Source organism: Vipera ursinii (genome assembly GCF_947247035.1).
Source record: "Vipera ursinii genome assembly, chromosome: 5".
In the NCBI taxonomy this organism is placed as follows: domain Eukaryota; kingdom Metazoa; phylum Chordata; class Lepidosauria; order Squamata; family Viperidae; genus Vipera; species Vipera ursinii.
The window spans coordinates 38,056,346-38,078,794 of record NC_139518.1 but is presented as its reverse complement, the minus strand read 5'-3'; the positions used below and the strand labels follow the sequence as shown (position 1 = coordinate 38,078,794).

Here is a 22,449-nt window from a genome sequence, read left to right as displayed (position 1 = left end):
AAGAAATGTGAAGTATTTGTGGGGAGAGCATTGTTTTTCCAGTGGTAGCTTCTTACATTAATTCATTTTTATTTCATTCTAAATGGTAGAAAACTAGTATTTACTTCCTTGAACTGCAAGAGAAGAGGCAAATAAATGTAATAATAATGAATAAAAATTGGTAATTTTTTAGGACTCTTATTCAAAGTTGATTTTTAGTTACAAAACCAAACTTTATTACTCCTGCATCTTGGATGAATAATAATCAAGGAAATCTGTTACCTCCTTTTTCCATTGTACTTTGATTTTATTGATCAATCGATGAAAAAATTTATGTTGCCATCCAGCTTACACAGGGTGACTGAATGGCTTAAAAATTAAATATCTATTATAAAGCTCCTAAACACACATCCATCCACTACCCCTGCAGTGGCAACAAAGACCATCAAACTAGCCATTTGATCAGCTCCATATCAACCTGAGTGCCCAGACCTACTGACAGAATCATGTTTTCAAGATGTTCCAGAAAAAGTATCAAAATGGGGACAGATCCTATCTCCACAGTAATTATAATCCCTAGGGAAGGAGCCACCACAAATAAGACCTTTTTTCTTGATCCTAGTAGATATTCTTCCATAGGAAGTAAATGTACTTCCTATTAGTATCAAATAGGATGTGACCAGGAATTCCTCAGTTTCTTTCCAGTAGCAAAGAGGATCAGATAGGTTATCTGTTTGAGTAAAACCAAAATCTGGGTGTTTCTGATTGACATTGAACAAGAAAGGGCCATCTTTTTTTGTAGCTCTAGACATGACAGGTTAAAGAAAAACTCTAAATTATAGTTAAATTAAATTTTTGAATAATAGCAAAGTGTTGAAAGTATTTAAAACAATAAGATATACTATTTTGTTTTATCTTTATATTTACAGTATTTCGGATTGAACTGTCTTGTACTGGCAAGTTAGACTTTGATGTTACAGTACTAATGCAACTCAACATGACAGTTAATACTTCTAAAAATATCACAGTATTAAATTTCAAACGGAGGAAAATGTGTCATAAAAGTAAGTCATGGCTTTTTTGTTTTTTATTTTAAAGAAGTCAATTGCAAACTTCACAGAATCTTTTCTGCTGGAAAGCTCTTTATCACTGCTCTTCTTTTAAATTCATCACTTTAAAGTGGAGAAAAAGTTTGTTGATTTTATCACTAAAGTAGATAGCTACGATGGTAGAAATAAAGTATTAAGGATAACAGAATTATGTCCATGTGAGAAAGAAATACTTTAGATTTTCAATAACAATATGTCAATATTTATAAACTAAAGGAAATGAAGGTGAAATGAAATACTATAGTAACTGATAACTAGAGTGGAATTGTAAATTGTCTTTCTATCATTCTTTACAATTTCCTGCTAGATAGTATTTACTAATCTATTTTAATATAGTGTTTCGGTATTATGTGAAGAATATGTTTTATGTGTGTTTGTATGTATGTATGTTTATGTATATGTGTACACACACACACATACATATACACATACACACGCACACACACTGCTTTTTTTCTTTAAAAAAGGGGCCGGAACTCTCATCTTGTTAATCTTTTATTTATATATTTATATAATTAAAAATTATATATTCAATTCTTAAGGCATCTTTCAGGAATTCACCAAATAAACTAGAATTTGTTGTGAGCATATCCTTAAATACAAACAGCTCATAAGCCGGACCTACCTATATTAGCAACCACATTATTGATGGCTTGTACATACCATTTTAAAGATATGATCACATTGGTTCAAGTGAATGAGATGCTCCTATAACCCAAAATGCATGCTATTAATTCATCCCTGCCAAAATAGTTATTTTCATCAGACTTTTTGTTCATGATGAACTTAGAACACTAAGTTCTGTTTTATCAAATTAATAGGGGTGAAAATTGTGGGATAGCTCCCCCGTGCTTATATACTGCAGGTGGGTATAGAAAAGATGGAATATTATTTTTTTTGTCTACTTGGAAAAAGATGTGTTGCACTTTAATAGAGGAGGAGACACCTGTTGCATATATAGTATGACATATACTGAGTTCCTTTTGGAAGGACTAGCAGTGGGAGATAATAGATGTCTAAAACAAGTGCTTATGCTGCTTTCAACATATATGTGCTTAATTGATGGAGTCATGTTACTGAAAGATAATGAATTGCAAAGAAATTATTATTAATACATAAGTTAAACATTTTGTTTCTATTTCTTTACAACTGCTGATAAAAAATGGCCTGGCTATGTTCAAATTATACACACAAGAGAACAGGCTTAGGTGAGAGGGAAAGTGTTACAATTCAATCTATTTATGAATATGAATGAATATGTCCATAATTGCCCAGTGTACTTTAACAATGATATAGAACTGTGCTATGAGGAGCTTACAATTTACATTTCTTATTCTTGGGGAATTAATGACAGAAAGAAAATGGATTGAAAAAAGTAGATGCAAAAGTAACATTAGATAAATATGAGAAAATATAGTTGCATATCCTTAAGTAATTTATGAAAAAATGCTTAAGATTACCACTTCAGATAGACGTACAAAATCTGCAAGAATCCAGATAACCACTAAAATAGTAGCCATGAGACACAGTTCCTGGCTGAGAGAATAAAGGAGACTATCTTTTAGAAAGCTAACTTTCACTCTCAGAGGCCATTGAGGACCACCTCCTGAGCTTAGAGCTAAGTAGGGTCAAATCTAGTTAGTGCTTGGATGGCTGACTGTCAGGAAATCTCAGAGATGTAGGTTAGATTGGGGGTGGGGGGGGACGTAAGGACACCATAAAGGAGACAATGCAAACCAGTTATACACTGTTGCAAAATTAAAGTCTACGCAGATGTCTCCATGAAATGAACAAGACAGGACTTTAACTGAAAAAAGGTTTACCTTGCTAATCCTGCATGGTTCTAAAATTAAATCAGGCCGATGTAATCATGCCCTGGCGCAAACTAACAGCCAGCACCAGCCTGCAACCTGCCTAAACGCAGGGATCCGGCGACGGACAGGCACAGCCAGTGTCGTAATTCACAGGACCTTTAATGGGCCTCCGCCTCCCCCCAGGCCCTCTTCCTTCACACCTGCTGCTAAGCCATGGCTGGGGCGGCCTCACCTGCCTCCTCTGAACTTTGCTCGCAGCCGACACCGCAGCAGCACCTCCCTCTCCGGAAGGAGAACAAAGAAAGGCCCTATTGGCTTTTGAAAGCCAATAGAGGGAATAGCACAGCTTGTGCAAAAGTTGAAAAAATCCGTCAAAAAAAGGTGCCGGAATGCCGTTCTGAGCGTTCTATTAGAAAAAAAGCCCTGTATGTGTGTGTTTTTTCAAATAACATTCTCAATATTTAGCAAACAGCATCATGTGTTTAAAAAAAGAGTAATAGTTGATTATCATAAAACAATATGTTAATTGCTCGATGGTCTTCTTGCTAACACATATTCCTTTCTCTCTAACTTGTTTTTCTAGCCATTGATAAAAATTATCCCATGTTCTAAAATACATTGAGTCTTCTTTCTCTTTTATATTTAAAGTCAATCTATCCATTTCTGCACACTCTAAAATTTTATTAATTACATTCTTTTTCAGTTGGTAAATTTTCATTTTTCCAATGTTGGGCAAATACAATTCTTGCTACAGTTAGTATGTGTAGAAGTAAATATATGTAGTCTTTCTCATAATTTGTTCCTATTATTCCTAACAAAAATAATTCTGGCTTAAAATCTATTTGTTTTTTAGTCATTTTCTCCAACCATAAGTGTATTTTTAACCAAAATCTTTTTGCTTTAGGGCATGTCCACCAGATATGGTAATATGTACCTGGTCTTTGTTTGCATTTCCAACACTTGTTTGAAGTATTTTTAAACATTTTTGCTAATTTCACTGGCGTCATATGCCATCTGTAAAACATTTTATATGTTTTCTTTATATGCCACTGATTTAGTTAATTTAACATTTCTTTCTCATAACTTTTGCCAGTTTTCTAATTCTATATTATATCCAAAGTTCTTTGACCATATTATCTTTGTTTCTTTTACTTGTTCTTCCTTCATCTTTAAGCTTAACAGATATTTATAGAGTTTCTTAATCAACTTTTCATCTGTTTTTAACAGTATCTGTTCAAATTCTGTCTGTTCTTTATAAAATCCCATTGTTTTAACATCTTTTTCATATCTTGTTTGCATTTGCAAATATGGCCACCATGAAAGGATATGTTTTATTGATTACAGCAGTTTCGCAAGACTTTTTCCAATAATTTACTTCTTTAGGTATATGAAAAAGATCAGGATTTAAATGCAGAATATGAATTGAATTTAGAAAGTTAAATATTATGTTCCCTTGAAATATGTTGGACAAATTAATTCAACTATTAATCTCTTTTTTTCCTAGGATTATAATACATTCTCAATTTAATTTTAGTTTTATGTTTCTCCCTGTTTCCTGTGAAATAGTTATGTTTATCTGAGGGCATTTTGTTTTTAATATATGTCAAATCAACTGGATAAGTTGTAATCACTTTGTTACTAGAGTCTTGGAGGTAATGATACTGCATGCTATGGTATTTCCTCTGCAGACCGTGGATTGTGTACAATTTTTTTAAATAACCGAACTTTCAAAGCTTTGTGTTTCTGTTGGCGCTTGGATAACTTCTTTTTTTATTCTCATCTAATAAAAGCAATTTATAAGAAAACTTAAAATCTAAATCTAAAATGCCCCTTTTCTCCTCTTTATCTTTAGAACTTGATTTAGAAGTAAAGCTGCCAATATCAGACAAAAATAACACTAAAGCCATTTGTAAGTAAATGTTTATATACAACGGTAGGGGTTTTTCCCTCTTATTTTTAATTCATGTTACGATTTGCATGAAGAAGATCATATACATTCTTTACCTGCTCATATAGGAAACAGAAACTAAATTCTTCCCACACTGCTGTTGAATTAAGAAAATTTAGTCAGACCGTCAAACCTTTTTTCCATCCCTCTTATTCATTTAAAAATCATAAGTTACTTTGTATTTGGACACTATTGGGCACTAACTGTCAGGTGGAAGAAATCAGGTACCAGGATAGAGTTCAAAAACACTACATGTTTATTTCATGCTACTTATACACAAGAATCTGAACTACTAACGGTCAAGGCAAATTGGTACCAGATAAGAGATTTTAAGTTATAGGGGCCTAGGGACTCCAAATTGATTATGTATTTGATCCCCTTAGCCTGGTCATTCTCTTTCACTAAGAATATTAAATTAGCAGTTTATGCTTGAGCATTATCAATATAATAGAAGTAAAATACTAAAGACATCTTTTCCGGGCCTAGTTGAGTGTGACTATTGGTTGTTCCACCTAATTCAGTAACAGGGAATGTTTTGAATGAAGATCAGAATCTGGCATAGAGTTTTGTATGCCACTGCAACTGTATTGTCACAGCTGGGCAGCCATATAAATTTAAATAAAATACATCTTCTCAATTTTCTTTATGTTATGTATGCTTTATTATTTTATAGATATTTGGAAAGGGGGTCTTTTTATTTCATGCTGTTCCTGATTGTTAGCCACCGAGTCTTCATGAATGGGTGGTATAGATCCATACAGGAATAAACAAATAAGCTGTTCCTGCCATGTTGTTTTTATAGTAACCAATTCATTAGTCTGTATATTAATTTTTTCTATCAGTTACATTTATACATAAATAATTTTATATTTCTTATGTACTAGATATAAACCGAATTTGAATCTGACATAAATGCACTTTTATAATTTAAAGTTCTGCAAATAAAATTTTGAGCCTTATATATGCATAACTAAATTATTTTTTTCTTGAGCTATCAAATATTATGTTCATTTAATTTTCACTAATTCTTTGTTGAATTCTATGTTCGATTTCAGTTGATCCTGTAAATGCAGCTCCCACCACTTCTACGCGTGTGTTTTATATCAGTGTAGGAGTTTGCTGTGCGGTCATATTCCTGGTAGCAATAATACTAGCTGTTTTGCATCTTCACAGTATGAAAAGAATAGAATTAGAAGACAGGTAAAAAGGTCTTACATGTTCTTTCAGTTTTCATATGAGAAAATTATTGTAATGAAAAATAGATAATATGTTTGGATGGAGCTAACATGACAATATTGAATTGTTTAATTTTCCTAATATTCTTACATGAAGCATGAAAACTTTAGTTACATTAAGTAATGGTTGCACATTAAGAAAAACATTTTATGATGCAACCAAATAGCACCTGAACCATGACTTAAAATATATTGTGCTTCTGAAACCATTGCTTTCATATACAGTAGTTAACCAATAAGGCATGTTATATAATTAATTATTTTAATGTACTATTACTTTCATGCTAAAATATAAACTATGTAGTAGTTGTAACATTTTATGCCTTATGCAGCCAATTTCCTTTTTTTGCTGTATTTGGATCATTTATAAAACATATTTGGATATGAATTGTGGACATCTGCAAACAAATGTATCATAGAGGCAATGCAAGATTATTTTTAGCAGTTATAACTGACTATTAAATTGGTTTACTAAACTACATCATACATTCATTTCCATTTGAAATGCTTGACATTGAAATGGACATTATTTTTCTTTCCCAATTTTAAAAGGTTTATTCACAGATGCTGAATTTGAATAAAGAAACCAAAATTCTTAAAAATTATTATCAATTTATCAGGCCACCTGTGAATGTAACTAAAGATTAACCGGAGATGATGTTGGAAAAGAAAGAAATATATCACAAATGTTTTACAATTCAATAATAATATTTTATCACAGCGGGATTTTCAAATTAGACTTTGCACAAAGTAAGGAAAGAAGCCTAGAGCATGTTTTATATGTGCAAGTCTGATCTAATTAAAAAAAATGATTCTTAAGTTACCTGTGGCAGCCACTCTCTAATTATACAGCTTTGTGCCTCTGATTTTCCCTCAAAGGGATGAGAAATGTGCTAAAGATGAGAGAGATGTCAAAGTTGTTATTATAGTTTTTAAATGTTTTTAATTGTATTTTAGTGGTTGTGTTTGAGTTATGTTGACTGTTTAGCGTTGTATTTTAATTATGTGTGTTGCCAGGAATCACATGCATAAGATAGATATAAAAATTAAATAAAGTAATAGGGTAGGCTTAATTTATTTATTATATGCTTATACTCCCAAAATCATATGCTTGCTGTTAGTTCACAAAATGGATAAAGCATCTATAATGTAAGACATGAAAACAGTAATAAAAATATATACAGGTAAGTTTTCATATAGTGTTCATAATGGATATATGACTTCTAATTATCCTGGCTCATACTCTGTGATGATGTCTGTTATTTTGACCTTGCTGTAATTAGTGCATAATAGATAAATTATTACCACAATAATAATTGAACACAGTGCTTTGTAAGGTACTCCAGTGGCAAACAAATATAATATGTCAATGACATCTGCAAGTTAGCAAATGGACCATATATTTTGTTCCAACCAAGCAGTCTTAGAAGGTAGCTCCTCATAGAGCATATCTTAGTGGTCTCCTTTCAGCTTTTTTTTTGTTTCTGTACTGACTGCATAGAAGAAAGCAGACCAATATGGATATGTGGACAATAGTAAAATAGATACGAAATATGCTATTATCTTCACATTTCAGAGCCTTTGTAGTTTTGTAGAAAACTGAAAAAGTACTTCTCATGCTGAATATTTGAAAAACCTTATGTTTCATAAGCCCAGTCAAACTTGGTTTCCGTATTTCGGGCCTTAGCAATTCCTTTGTAGTCTTTTGTTATGGACATAATAGGCAAAGCTCCTAAGTTTTGTTTTTCTTTCTTTAGCTTTTCTAGTCTGAAAAGGAAAGCATAGCTAATATTGAATATAAATATTCAAATATGAACACTGTTATGGTCATTATGTTACAAGTTGTACCTGTTCTTTTAGAGAAGGGTATACAGGGCTTAAAGTTTTATTTGTTTTAAATTATATTTCTCAGAAATGCTGTTTATTGGCTTTTTTTCTATTTCCTAGCTTGATTGAGGTTGCTTAAGTCTTTTAATATCTTTGATGGAATGCAAGCTACATTTTGTGATGTTTAGACTACAAGTGCAAAAGTAATTTAGAAAAGTTGAAATTGTGCCATATCCTCAGAAAACTGAAGGAGATAATTTTTGAAACTTGATGTGCAAGTTTTAGAAACAATGATATATTTTGTGTTTGTTTTCCAAAACAGCATTAGTAACAGCAGTAGTTCTCAAGGTTTATCTCAGCCTTCAACTCAAACAACCCAGTATCTGAGAGCTGACACACCTAATAATGCTACACCAATTACCAGTAAGTGTTTAACTAATTAAAGGTTTTGCATTGTGCATTGGTCTTTTGCAATCTGGGCATATTCCAGTTATGTAGTATTTTACTCCCAGAGTTCCCCAACTATCATGTCCATTGTTGAAAATTTAGGAACTGAAATTCATATAACTGGTAATCAGCCAAAGTTGAGAAAAACTGTGTAGTTGCTGATGGTTTAAAAAAATCAAATTGATATTGACTAAGAGGTGAGATAAAAACAGTTACGTAATTTTGCCCTTAAATTTTCAGAGCTACAAGAAAACAAAGAGGCACATATAATTAAAAAAAACCTTTTAACTTTAATTAAGGGTTCAATCCATCATTTTGAGAAATCAATTTTATTGAACTTTCAATGATAAAACTTTAGAAAGTATATCTGTTTTATTGCATAATAATGTTAATCCTATTTAACTGATTAATATTTATATGTATTTATATGTAAGGGTGTAGGTATATACAGTACATATGTATGTATATAGCATGTCTATATGTGTGTTATGTATGCATACATTTTTGAAAGCATGCAACAGAATTTCATTTTTAATGTGTGCAAGTGTGCCCACAGTAAAAAATGACAGTAAAGTTTATCTTATCTTACCCTATCTCCCCTTCCCATCCCATCCCATCTCATCTCATCTCATCTTATCTTTTTAACCTGGAGTGAAAGCAGGCAAAGCAATGCAGTGAAGGTCTGCCACAAACCCAGATTTATCACACCATTATAGACAAATATCAAAAGAGCTAAATGTTTGGATTATTCATTGTCCCTGTGCCAGAGTTCAGGCAATACTTTTATTGGCATAATTGATCATAATTAGTCAATATTTGCTTATATTCACAGGAAAATAAGCACGACTATTCTCAAGAAAACTATTTTAAGTGGACCAGCATTCCAATAAATATTTTAAAGTTTGTTTAAGTGGTATATAAACCATGATTGGCATATTGTTAGGCATCTTGTTTTATATATCCATCAAGGACAAAAAAACCAATTAAAGTTAAATCCTGATATTTTTTATTATAGTCTCTGACTATTGAGGTCAGATTGTTTTGCCCCTAAGTTAAAGACTAATATAAAGGGATTTTCAGAAAAAGAATACATCACATACTAGTTTTATAATTCCTATGGTACAAAAGTTAAATACCATAATGATAGACGTCAGCTTGTGCTAATATCTGAATTCTAGTACTAAATCTCTGTGATACATTGGTTGTTTTAGGGGGGGGGGTTGACATTGCTGTCTCAGTGTGTAAACTAAGTTATTTTTGAAATAGGCTAGCTCTTTGAAATTACTGTAATTATTTTGTCTATGACTGAATCAATTAATCCTGTTAGGCTATAATGCAGAATACTGTTCATTTTTCCTTGAATAATCACATAGAGAATGGTTATTTAATGAGAGGAATTGAGGGCTTCCATCAACATATAGAATAGAATATCTTTATTGTCATTGTGTAACTCACAACGAAAGTGAGTATCCTGTCTAGCAAAGAAAATGTTTCAACTAATTTACTGCTAAAAATATTTTTGAACATACTTTACAATATACTTTACCACTCTCCCTAAGTAAGCAATATCTTTATGAAAACAATTGCTATAAATTCTAAGAGATTTTGATTTTTCAAAGTATATAAAGAAATAAACAGCTTTCATATAATAGTACCATTTAAAGCCCAGAAGATGGCAGCGTACCTGCTTTCTTAACTAATAAAATATTATAAGCTTGTGTAGTATTTAGTAATTAGCCAAGAGGAAATTGTTTTATCATCATGTAGAAAACATTGAATTGGGTTTGGTTTGGTTTGGTTTTGGTATTTTGATCTTCCAGAGTTTTATATGGTGTGTTTTAGTTTTACCCTGTGTATTGTCACGGAGCATGTATTTTTCTTAGAGCATTAAAAATGACATTTTTCTTTAAATTGCAGCATATTTTTGTCTTGAATAAATTGTTTAATTAAACCTGCACTTCAAATATTTACATTTGATATTTATATTGGTATTGTTTGGGTTTGCTGGTTCCTCAGGTTATCCTACTCTACGGATAGAGAAGAATGACCTTAAAAGTGTAACTTTGGTAGAGGCAAAAGCTAAAGTGAAGGATATAGCAATCTCCAGAGAGAGGATAACACTAAAAGATGTTCTTCAGGAAGGTATTATTTAAGAGTTGCTCATTTGTTTTACATTTTTTTTGTTTCTTTTCACAGTTTCTGCAAATTATTCAGAAGTTGGTAAATTTAAGCAAAGAGTTAACTAAAATAATCAAGAAAATGATCAATTTAAGAAACTGATTTTTATCAGAGTTTTTTGTTACAACTTAGACTTAGGTGCCTGGCACAAGATGGGGGGAAAAATGGTCTTTTTTATAGAGAAAATAATCAAATTAAGATTAAGCTGCCCTAGAGGAGCATAAAAATGCATTTCATTGTAGCATCTTCTTTAGAAATTTTTCTAAACTTCCCAATCTAGCTGGCAACCCTGGAATTACATATGGTTTCCATATGCAATTTACTAACCAGAGCTGATGCTGCTTAGGTTCCAAAGTAAGTCAAAGATTTATAAAATAAGTCAAAGATTTAGCAAGATGCTGTACCCCCTGAATCTGAGTTCTTATTGCTTGATGCTTAGGGAAGAGAATTTCTTTGAGTCAGGATCTGTACAGTGTAAATTATGTAATAATAAAATAATATCTATATTTTACCATAAGATAATTTTTGTTCTCAAAAATAGGTTTTCAATGTTACATAATAAACAGCCATTGCTATAGTTTTTGCTCAGATGTCATGTCGAAGCTCTTGACATCGATGGTGCTTCTTAAGGTTTTAACTTCTGGTTAACTTGCTCATTTCCCAGCTTTTCTAATCAAATTAATTCTAATGCTTGAGGCAACCAAGGTGCACAATTGGAAGAACAATTTAACCAAGGAAATATTATGATTTTCAGTTTATCTGATGATCTGGCTGGTCTTAAAATGGACTTTAAAAGGTTTCAGCACAGTCTATATTAAACTGTATTTCAATAATAATATTTTATTAAATGTGTATGTCTCAGTGACACTGGGCAGTGTTTTGAATTGTGGTTGAGTGGATGGGTTTGATGAGTTCTGCATGTTTTGAAAATGAGGGTTTCGCTATAACTGAGTTAGCTTCTAAAGTTTATATTAAAGTTTATATTGACAGTCATTTGTTTATTCCTCCAAATTATACAATGACAAATCAAAATTCAGGTATCAAATACTATGTGATTGAAAGCAAAGAAGCTGCAGCTGTGAATGTTCTGAGGAGGAGGAGGCTTAATTACTCTTCGTAGTTTAGTTGTTCGAAGTATGTACAAATATCTTTATATTAGTTTTTTTCTTTAATTTTTCTTATTATCAGGCACATTTGGTAGAATTTTCCATGGTATTCTAATAGAAGATAAAGATCCTAGTAAAGAAAAACAAGTGTTTGTCAAAACAGTAAAAGGTAAGTTTTTAACATTGAATTTCATTCATTTCTAGGTGTATCAAAAGAAATGTCCTTTAGCACACATCATTTTCAGTTCAGAGAAGAGTAGATTGTCCCATTTTACTATACACGTGTACATTTCAAGCATACAAGCTAACAAAACAGTAAAGAGATTGGATTAGTGACTCTGGAAGTTGATGCCTGCCAATGAACCTTAGAAATATGTGTTTTTAGATGGAACTTAATCCTAATTCTATTGAGAAGTCAATTTGCAATATAAGTGATAACAGGAAAAAAAATGGAAACACATAAAACATATTAGCTTGGAATAATAAATTTAAAGGGATGGTAGCTTGTACTTCTCTAGTTAAAAGAACCAAGTACATGGTCTTGTGAAGATGTCTAGAATTAAGAAAACTTGAAGGAATCTTGACCACCTATTTTGCTTTTATCACAATTTTGTAAAATATATTGCAGATGTTTCTATGCTATTTCAATTATATAGTTCCTAAGAGGCTTATGGCATAACATTAAATGCATAATACATAAATCAAAATTATAAGACATAGCAATAATGCACATAAGTACTATCAACATCTATCACAATAAATGATAACTGATTGCTATAAGTATTATCAAGAATCAATATAGATTCAAAATGATAATAATATATGAAAACAGTACTAAACAGTCAAATTTATTTCAGCTTTCTCTTATCCTCACCTTAATCCCCATATTTGCATTTAAAAACCATTTTTAAAAAGCTTCCTGGAAAGTAAGAGAAGATGCAGTTTGATGGGAGACCTTTCTGTGGGAGGGAAACTCTTCCACAGCATATTCACTTCAATGTCCCCTTTGATTGCATCTTAGGTAGAGTGGGTATCCATTTTAAATTACTGACTATGGGTTAGGTTTGTTTTCTTGGAAAAATGGGTGATTTATAAGAAACAACAAGGAAATTATCTTGATAAGAAAATACAATAGGTTTGATCTAGAGTTTATATTGCATGAATAGAAGAGTTCTCCTTTGGAAATGATCCTATCAGGCATGGTTCAAGTACCTGGGATCAAATCCAAATTTCTGTAACTGTTTAAAAAGATAAAACAGTTTGAGTAGAACAGTATTTTAATATCCTAGTTTACTCTGAATGTAAGTCAGCTTTTTGACTCGGCTATTCATAGTTGAAAAGTATCTAATTAATAAAACAGATTCTTTAAACAAATTTAGGCAATAAGTAATTTACATGCAAATAACTTCTGTTTTTTATTGACATTTTGTATAGAAAAAGCTTCCAAAATATTGTTGATGTGCTTATAGTATCCATCTTTTGCTTTTGTTTGTTTTTATTTCCCAATCAGAATAGTTTGTCCAATAATGTATGTGCAAGAGAAATGGATAGTATTGTGTGACGCCCAGCAAATTAGATACCTTGAGAACATTTCATAATTGATCCATGTCTGCTAGAGAGAGTTGTTATAGTTACTTACTATAAAAGTTACTAAGTTTTAAAAACTTACATAGTTATTAACTTAAACTTTTTAGTTTAAGATAAAATTATAAGCACAGTTTTAAATCCTTTAACTTGTTAACTTCTGTTCTCTGAGTGAAAAGTTTGATAATTTAATCCAATGAATATGCTTTGATGTGTACTGCTTCTTCCAATTGTAGAGTTATATGTGATATCTAAATGCTTACTATTTCATAAGAACATTATTTATGCACATTTTATTTTTTGATATCTATGCACACACACACATTTATAATCTGTATTCTATTACTGTATCCTCTTTTACTACTGTTATTTTTACTATAATATTTATAATGTCATTACAATTAGGTGTCCCTCCATGCAATCTATATGTTTCCAAAACTTTCATATCTGTTTATTTGCAACCTTCAATTAGATGAAACAATGCATTATAGGGTGACAAATTTTGAACCAAGATACCTGAAATGAGCTAACTTACAGAATGCATCCAAAATCTGGGACCCAACAATTTATGAGACTGAAATTAACTAAAATTGTGGCTGCTTCAGTGCCACTGCTACTTCTCATTATACTTCCCAGAAATGTATACATTCCATAGCACAAAAGAAGATAAGAGGGGTGTATCTCCACTTTCTTTCTCACTTTTTCTTGACCTACAGCTGACAGCAAGGCCTGACCAAGGCTGCAGTTTTGAAATTTCTGAACGGGCAGCAAAGATAGGAAAAGAGAGTGACTTGGATGCTTACTGGCAAAGTAGGGCTGGCTGGGGGACGTGGTGGTCGAGGAGTGATCCCTCTTTCTCCCTGAAAGGGGCTCTTGGGATGGGAAACGAAGGTGCAGTTTTTCTCACGGTCTATGACTCCCTTTGTTCCCCAATCTTTCAACAAAATGGTAGACAGTTCTGTGGATCAACTAAGCAGTAGGAAGAGTGATTTCCAACACTCCCTGCCACTTGCCACAAACTGTCAGTTCGGAAGCAGGCAGGCAGGTTAGAAGTCATTCCTGCTCTCACTGTTGTTGTTTTTTTTTGCCTGCCTGTGGCTATTCTGTTTCTCTGCTTAGGTAAAGAACCATCTTGAGAAAACAACCCAATGGGTCACAGTTATCTAGTATCTAAAAAATTGTATTAGAGCTTTAATTCAGCAGCATACCCTTGTCGCTTTATTTTCTTCAAAGGTATTTTCATGTAAAGTGGAATGGAAAAGTTGTAGGTATGATTAGATATATAACAATGAAGTATGGGATTGTTTCAGATAAATGTTGTTAAATTATTTCATGTATAAATACCCACTTTTGAGCATGCATATTTCATTTATTACTTGGAGATCCCAACTTATTACCAAAAAAAGGAAGTGACCAGACCAATCAGAATTTTTAAAAATGCTACCAAATTATTCTGCATCAAACTTAAGAAGTTAGGAAATACAATTCTTCATCCAGTTTCTATATTCTTCAGGCATTTTGATTTTTTTTATATTTAAGTCTCCTTACTCAATTCAAGAAAGCTTTTTCCTGTCTATGCAAATAGATTTTAACAAAAATTTGGCTTTTTAGATCAAGCTTCAGAAATTCAAATAACAATGATGCTGACAGAAAGCAGTAAACTCAGAGGTCTTCATCACAGGTTAGTGTTCTTGTTTTAAAATCGCAATAAAATTGTTTTGTGGAATTGAATGGTTTATTTAAGATTTGTGTCAGGAAATAGCTTTAAAAAAATTATGGAAGATTCTGCCTTCAGGAATATCTTGTTCATTATTAGCTAAAGAGCAAACATAAAGTAAAAGATAACAGAAGCATTTGAGGGTGATGAAAGCATGTTTCACCAAGAATAATTTAACTCCTAGATATATTTTTGTGTACTGTTTCTATAGAAAAAAATTTGGGGGAAATATAACAGAAACAAAAAGGATAATTAAGGGATAATAATTCTACAATTTATGCAACAGTACTGATTGGTCATAGAATAGTAATTAGTAAAGAAATTAGTAATTAACAAAGAAATAGCGTAACATTATAACAAACACTATATTTCTTTCAGAAATCTACTCCCAATCACTCATGTTTGTATTGAGGAAGGAGAAAAACCAATGGTGCTATTGCCTTACATGAATTGGGGGAATCTCAAGCTTTTTTTGCGACAATGCAAACTTGTAGAAGCTAATAACCCTCAGGTAAAATGTGCTTAATCCTAGGATTCAAAATTGTCTCCGCTTTGGATATTATAAACACTCAAACCATACCACATGATTTCCTGACATGATCTGAAAAAGGTTCACAATGTCTTGTTTTTATCAAAATGTTGTATCAAAGTTGGGGACATAGGCCACACAATGTAGAATACCCTCTGATGATATTGCCAAGTTTTGTTACAAATCTTGAACAATAGGCAGTATGTTTTTAACTCTTTTTTAAGCAGTAAACTGAACAATCTTACACTTAAGCACGGAATAAGTTTGTAGCAACTAAAAGTCTCCTCTTCCATCCACCATCAAATTGAAAATTGTGCATGTGCATATCATTTTGCATTTATTCTGTAGGCTGCTAGGGATAAAATCATTGCTTGTTTGTAAATATTGAATTATGACTCCTTTTATTGAAGCTATTCAATAAAAATGCACAAACATGCTGGTGATTGATTACATGCTATCAAGTGAGTGTTGACTCTTAGTGACTACATAGAGTTCTCCAGGATTATCTATTCCCAGCCCGGTCTTGAGTCCACCTTACTGCTTGTCATTCTCTTCTTCTATTCCCTTCACAATTTTCAAACTTTATAGACTTCTTCAGAGAGCCAGGTCTTTACATTATGTGACTAAAACTGCTTCAGTCCAACTTCCACTTTCATAGAATGTCACAGAGAAAACATTTGTGTGCATTCTAATCTTTGTATATGTTGTTGCATCACAGCATCTGAATATTTTTTCCAAGGCCTTCATTGTAAATCTACCAAATGCTAGTCTACAGTGTATTTCTTGATTGCTGGTTTCTTTACTATTGATAGTTGATGCTAAAAGAAGCTACCCACCATTTTAGTATCTGTATAATCATTGCTAAGGCTGCTTACTTTACCTGTTATCATTAGTTTGATCTTTTATGTTTATACTTAGTACCATTTTTTTACTATGCTTCTTGCCTTTCACAACTAGAACTTGTAGATTATTTGCATTTTCAGTTACCAGTGCAATATCCCCAACATAGTACAGGTTATTGATGTTTCTTCAGTTTTAAAAACATGCTCATTTTCTTCCAGTCCAACTTCTCTCAACATATATTCAGCATACAAATTGAACAAATATGGAGCAGGTCTGTTTTACCATGTTCTATCCAGACTAGCTTGTTGACCTGTGTGTAGGTTTTATAGTGTATGAAGACACTGAAATGTTCTGGGATTCTCATTTTTCTAAGGACATTCCACAGTTTGACATGAACAACACGACTGAAAGCTGTTCTATAACCAATTAAGCAAGTGCAGACTTCTTTTTGGTATTCTTTGTTTCAGTTATCTAACACACATCAGCAGTACTATTTTGTGATCCTTGATCTTCTCTAAAGAATATCTAATATCTCCCATTTCATGTATGATTTGAATATGCATTGGATGATCCTAAGCATTATTTTGCTAACTTGTGAAATAAAGAATTTTATATAATATATGTAAAATCAATATGTTGACTGATCTCTTCCAATCTGTTGGCCACTGTATAATTCTCCAGGTTTGATGGTATAGTTTGGCTAGAGACTTCACTAGTCTTCTAATGTTTGCCATATTTTTTAGATATTCCATCAATTCTTGTGACTTTTCCACTTGATAATGACCAGCGTATAAATCTAACTTCATAGATCTAGCTTGATAGCCCTTTGGTCTCGCATAACCCTTCAGGATAATTTTACATCATTAGAATCAAAATTTGAATCTAAAATCAGATGGCATGTCTAATATCTTGAGTTTAGTTGCGTTGGAGAAAGCTTTGCTGGCACTGAAACAGCAGGTTTTTGCTCTAGACTTACAAAAAGATCTAAGCTAAAGATCAAAACTATGTAGCTCAGATTTTTATTTTGATGACCTTTCTCAGTGACCATTTACTTTTTAGGGTGAACTACATTTTGGTCATGAACCATAAATAAATAATAACTAAATTTTGTTTGAACAAATTAATTAAATTTCACTTTTTATTTCAGGCAATTTCTCAACAAGACCTTGTACATATGGCAATTCAAATTGCCTGTGGAATGAGCTATTTGGCCCGAAGAGAAGTTATTCACAAAGACTTGGCTGCTAGAAACTGTGTGTAAGTCTTGAGGTCTAAAGAGATAAATACATAAAGCGGTGATGTTTTAAGAACATTATTTCAAATGCTGTACTGTTCAGCCAGTATTCACGTCACCCTTTCTCATCAGAGGTAGTGCAGGAATATGAGGGTTCTAAAATCCCAAAAGGTTGTATTTGCTGGGCCATGAAAAATGCAGGTTATTCCTTGCCCATACTCCATGTGTTATTTTCAGCACCAATATTTAAAATTAATGAAAAGTTTTCAACATATATAATTTTTACATATTTGGATGAACCATGGTGGCAGCAAAATGGGATGGAACACACGTTTTAAGAAGTGTCAAACCCTAAACAATAATAAAACAAATTATGTTTGTACTACTAATATTAGACTATATTATACAGTGTCATTTTCTGAGCTCTGCATAGGAAGGATGACTTAAGATGATTTAAGACTTGCCTATAAAAGTTTATTGCCTTGCCTAAAAGATTGTCCATATATATTTCAATATGCAGCATTGATGATGCACTTCAGGTAAAGATTACAGATAATGCTCTATCCAGAGACTTATTTCCAATGGATTATCATTGCCTTGGAGATAATGAAAACAGACCAGTGCGTTGGATGGCTCTTGAAAGCTTGGTTAACAATGAATTTTCTGGTGCTAGTGATGTGGTAAGTTAACATAAATCATTCAACGCCATATTAGAATCTTTTAAACCTTGTAAATATTTTTAAAATCACAATTTCTATTAGCTTTCTTAAGATGATCAGTATGATCTTAAGAAAGCAAAAATAGTTTGGAAATACCATTGTATACATCATTTATAACTGGAAGGGGTTCGAAGGAGCTACCCTTATTCATTATATTAGAATGTGTGTAAAAGCTATATAAACTCATTACAATATAACAGTGAAGACAGAATGTGTCAGCTTAAATTTTATTATCTACAGAGTTCAAAGCATATGACAATATCCTTTCTTAAACTTTAAAATGAGATGATGTATTATAAATTAGCTGTATATTGCATTTTATCTAATAAGATCCAGAACAATTCACTTTCGTTTGGGCTCATCATTTTTGTTAAAGTAACATTTGTGTTACTTTTAATGTTTCTCACTCCTTTACCAGTCTTATTAGCCAGCCTTTAAAATTACACGAAAAAGTTAGTAAACCAGGAAATACATTCCAAATGAACCGAAGTGCAGTATTTGGATTTTTAATTATTATATGAGATATAGATTTTGCATCTTCCGTGGCTGAAATGATTTAATGGCTGAAATCTTCCTTAATTCTTTCTTCTAGGTCTACATGCACGTTATTTGATTATGATATATGAGCTGTTTATATGTGATTTTTTATTTTAGGTCAGGAATCTCCAAACATGGCAACTTTAAGACTTGTGGAATTCAACTTCCACTCAGCCATTCTTGTTGGAGAATTCTAGAAGTTGAAATCCAAAAGTCTTAAAGTTGCTAAGTTTGGAGATTCATGTTTTTTATCCTAGGTTTTGTATTTAGAAATCTTTGTAGCAAAACATTTTAGTGAATTGCTATGCCCTCATGAATGTTACTTTATAGCAAAAAACATTGAACCACCAGACATCTTAATAGCATTAAAATACCCTAGAATAATAAAGGAATAAAGAGTAGTTTTAAAATGTTATCTAACTTTTGTCAGATTTAAATCTTATTTCCCTTTTTCTAACCAGAAGATTCTACCCTATTATTGCATTTAGAAATCCTAGCAATCTTGAGCTTTTAAAGCATTTTAGCTGCATTATTTATTGATATCATTAAGGCTAATAGAAATGATCATAAAGCTGCATGCCACTTACTTGGGAGTCTAACATATTGAATTTTGTGACATACGTTCTGTGAAAGTATTTATAGTATTATACTTCTGTTCCCTCTTCCCAATCCAGAAAAATGCATCTGCAAGTTCATTACTACTTATAAGTGCTGTCACAGAGTCCTTTAGTTTATTTGCTAGCTTACATATTCTTAATAGCTGGATTGTTGAATAATTTCCATTGAAAACCAAGCTATTGTATAGGATTTGTAATATCTGGAGAGTATTTTTCACTTTGTTAAAACAGTTCACTGAATTTTGTTAGTTTTGAGATAAGTTTGTTTTGTTTGCAAGAAGTACATGTTAACTACATTTGTCAGGCCAGTTCCAAAGAAATGAAATCCCTGCTTCTTAAAGCAGGGCCAGCTCAAGGCCTTCAAAATGAGTTTATCACTTTCTTTCAATTTTTCCTCCTACATACGTTGTCTTCCATTGATACAATTGGGAAAATAAGACACTTAAGAGAATAGCATAATTTATCAGTCCAGTCTATTAGCATCTCAGTGGAATGAGAAGGCTACTACTACCATCTTCAAAGATTTCTATTATAGAAAGATTCATTACTGGCACTCTGCAGCGACAATTGTTTTTCCTGGTCTTTGGGAGAGTTTTAGAACTGCTCTAATTAGCAAACGCATCTCAATTCTGTAATTGTTTCTCATATTTTTATATTAAGATTACAGGAAATGTTTAGATTATTTTCAAACTGTAAATTCTTGTACAGCATAATGATGATAATGATGGTATGATGATATGATCCTAAATATAAAATAACTCTTTTTTTAATTGACTATATTTTAAATATATGGTTGTGTATTCAGGTTGTGTTATCCTGCATGTGTGTTTCTATTATGCTTGAATACAAAGTGAAACACTTAAAAAAGTAACTAAACAATTTTTGCTACCATGTCTGTTAGGTTACACTGCAACTCACCCATATTTAAATGTTATATTAAATATTTAGAAACATTTGCTCTGAATTCCTAAATGTGAAACAATATATTCAAATTCTAATCAGCTGTTCTAATGTTTTCTAGTGGTCTTTCGGGGTGACCTTATGGGAATTAATGACATTAGGACAAACTCCATATGTAGATATTGATCCCTTTGAGATGGCTGCCTATCTAAAGGATGGATACAGAATAGCTCAACCAATCAACTGCCCCGATGAATTGTAAGTACATGGTTGCAGTTGATGGTGACTTACACTTGGTAAATCAGTGAGAACTAACTTTAGATAGATCCAGCATTTCTTTTTCTATAGGAATGGGCAAACAAAGGAACTTGAGAGCTTATTTTTACAATTTTTCATAGTCAAGGCCATAATAACTAAGACCATAATCTACTGAGTTGGAAGAAAAAAATAAAATCTCAAAGTGCTTTATATTAAAATGTATACAAAAGTAACTTAAATTGTGTATATTGTACAAATGTATAAATTGTGCTACAGTATTACAAGATTGAACGACTTCTGCTTGCCTGCTTTTTTTTTTTTTAGATTTGCTGTGATGGCTTGTTGTTGGGCACTAGATCCTGAGGAGAGACCTAAATTCCAGCAGCTGGTGCAGTGTCTCACTGAATTTCATGCAGCATTGGGAGCTTATGTCTGACAATATTCAACAAGAGAAAACATTGCCATCTATTTATGCAACTATAACCTCTGTCTTGAAAAACCTGGAAGAAAATTATATTAATTTTTGTGGAGTCTTCACGTAATATTAACATCAGGGAATCAACATACTAAGCAGTAGCTTCAGTAGAGGATCTTTTTCCAAAATCATTGTGCCTTAAAAGAGATAACCCATTCTGGGGAAGATTTGGGAATTATTCAAAATGACAATTATTTGAAAAATAAAACTTTTCTGATTTCAAAAAAGAATTCATGTAAACAAATTGACAAAAATGCAAGGTTAATTTTGGCACTGCTAAACTAGATGCGAACTTCAAGGAAATAACTGAGAAATGGGAGATGTCTGTTAAAAAAAGATTCAAGGGGCAAAATTCACCCATCTTTTTTTTCCCCTCTTTTCCTTATCCCCAAATGTCTTAGTGTATTGCAGCATCAAAATATTTAAAATTACTTGACTGGTTTTGGTGTTTGGGTTTGTAGTTGGAATTCTTTGTATCAATTGCTTTTATTTTAAGATGATAGCACAGTATTGTTGAAACCACAAGTGGCCTTTTCTTATTTTTAATCCCATTTTTCATAGCAGTTTTTATTGGGAAAATACTTTTAAGTATTTTCATTGTGCCCCTTTCTAAGACAGCAAGAAATTATTTAAAGATTATGTATTATTCACTGAAAGTGTCTATGAAGATTCTCAATCATCCAGGTTATGGTTGTCCCAAAGGTGCTTTTTCAAAAGGCAACTGTACTTCGTTTTTCATTGAAGATGTTTCGCTTTTCATTAAAAAACAGAAGAAGCAAAACATCTTCAGAACAAAGTACAGTTGCCTTTTGAAAAAATACTTTTGGGACATACATTGAAAGTAAAATTAAGACTCATGCTAAATTTTAAAAATCTGGTATCACATTATTACGAATGTTAAAAATGTTGAAGCTGTCTTTTTATTAGAAGTCTTTCACCCTGGTTTATAGAATGCAATTTTTCTTGTTAAAATGGTACTGGTTTATATGTGTAGGATTTTTTATGACCTGAAAAGGAATAAAATATATATATATTTTAAGGACACAGTTGATGAGTAGAAGAAATTGTTGTTACGATTTAATGTGAAATTCTAAATCTGATACTGTAGTATAGCATTAAATACATTAATCAACATTTAATTCAAAATTTGGGAAAATGAAGCCATTTTATTATTTCTCACATACTGAAGTCCACTACCAATAAGATTATTGCTCAAATCTCATTGGTATTCTAAGAGGATGATAAAAATTGGCTTTAAAATGCTGAAATTATTTTTATACTTAAGTAATAGTTCTGCCATTTTGTTTGAATTCCTGTTCTCAGACAATTCAGATGTAATTGACAGATTATAGAAAAATCCCAATAGTAACTGAATATAGTTTAAATCAAACTT

The 22,449-nt window shown here is 32.0% G+C and overlaps 1 protein-coding gene across 2 annotated transcripts in view; it reads left to right on the top strand.

Annotated features, from left to right (window-relative positions):
* RYK (receptor like tyrosine kinase) overlaps positions 1-22,105 on the top strand; it is a 34,955-nt gene extending 12,850 nt beyond the window's left edge. The window contains exons 4-15 of one of the 2 annotated variants that reach the window (XM_083363709.1): positions 909-1,043; positions 4,755-4,811; positions 5,906-6,050; positions 8,235-8,335; positions 10,376-10,501; positions 11,726-11,812; positions 14,839-14,908; positions 15,323-15,455; positions 17,464-17,573; positions 18,071-18,230; positions 20,445-20,581; positions 20,906-22,105. In XM_083363709.1, the coding sequence (XP_083219835.1) occupies positions 909-1,043; positions 4,755-4,811; positions 5,906-6,050; positions 8,235-8,335; positions 10,376-10,501; positions 11,726-11,812; positions 14,839-14,908; positions 15,323-15,455; positions 17,464-17,573; positions 18,071-18,230; positions 20,445-20,581; positions 20,906-21,017 (1,373 nt within the window). In that variant the 3' untranslated portion in view covers positions 21,018-22,105. Of the gene's footprint in view, positions 1-908; positions 1,044-4,754; positions 4,812-5,905; positions 6,051-8,234; positions 8,338-10,368; positions 10,502-11,725; positions 11,813-14,838; positions 14,909-15,322; positions 15,456-17,463; positions 17,574-18,070; positions 18,231-20,444; positions 20,582-20,905 lie in introns of both variants that reach the window. The other variant, XM_083363708.1, reaches the window with a different exon arrangement.
* Positions 22,106-22,449: the final 344 nt, after the last annotated feature.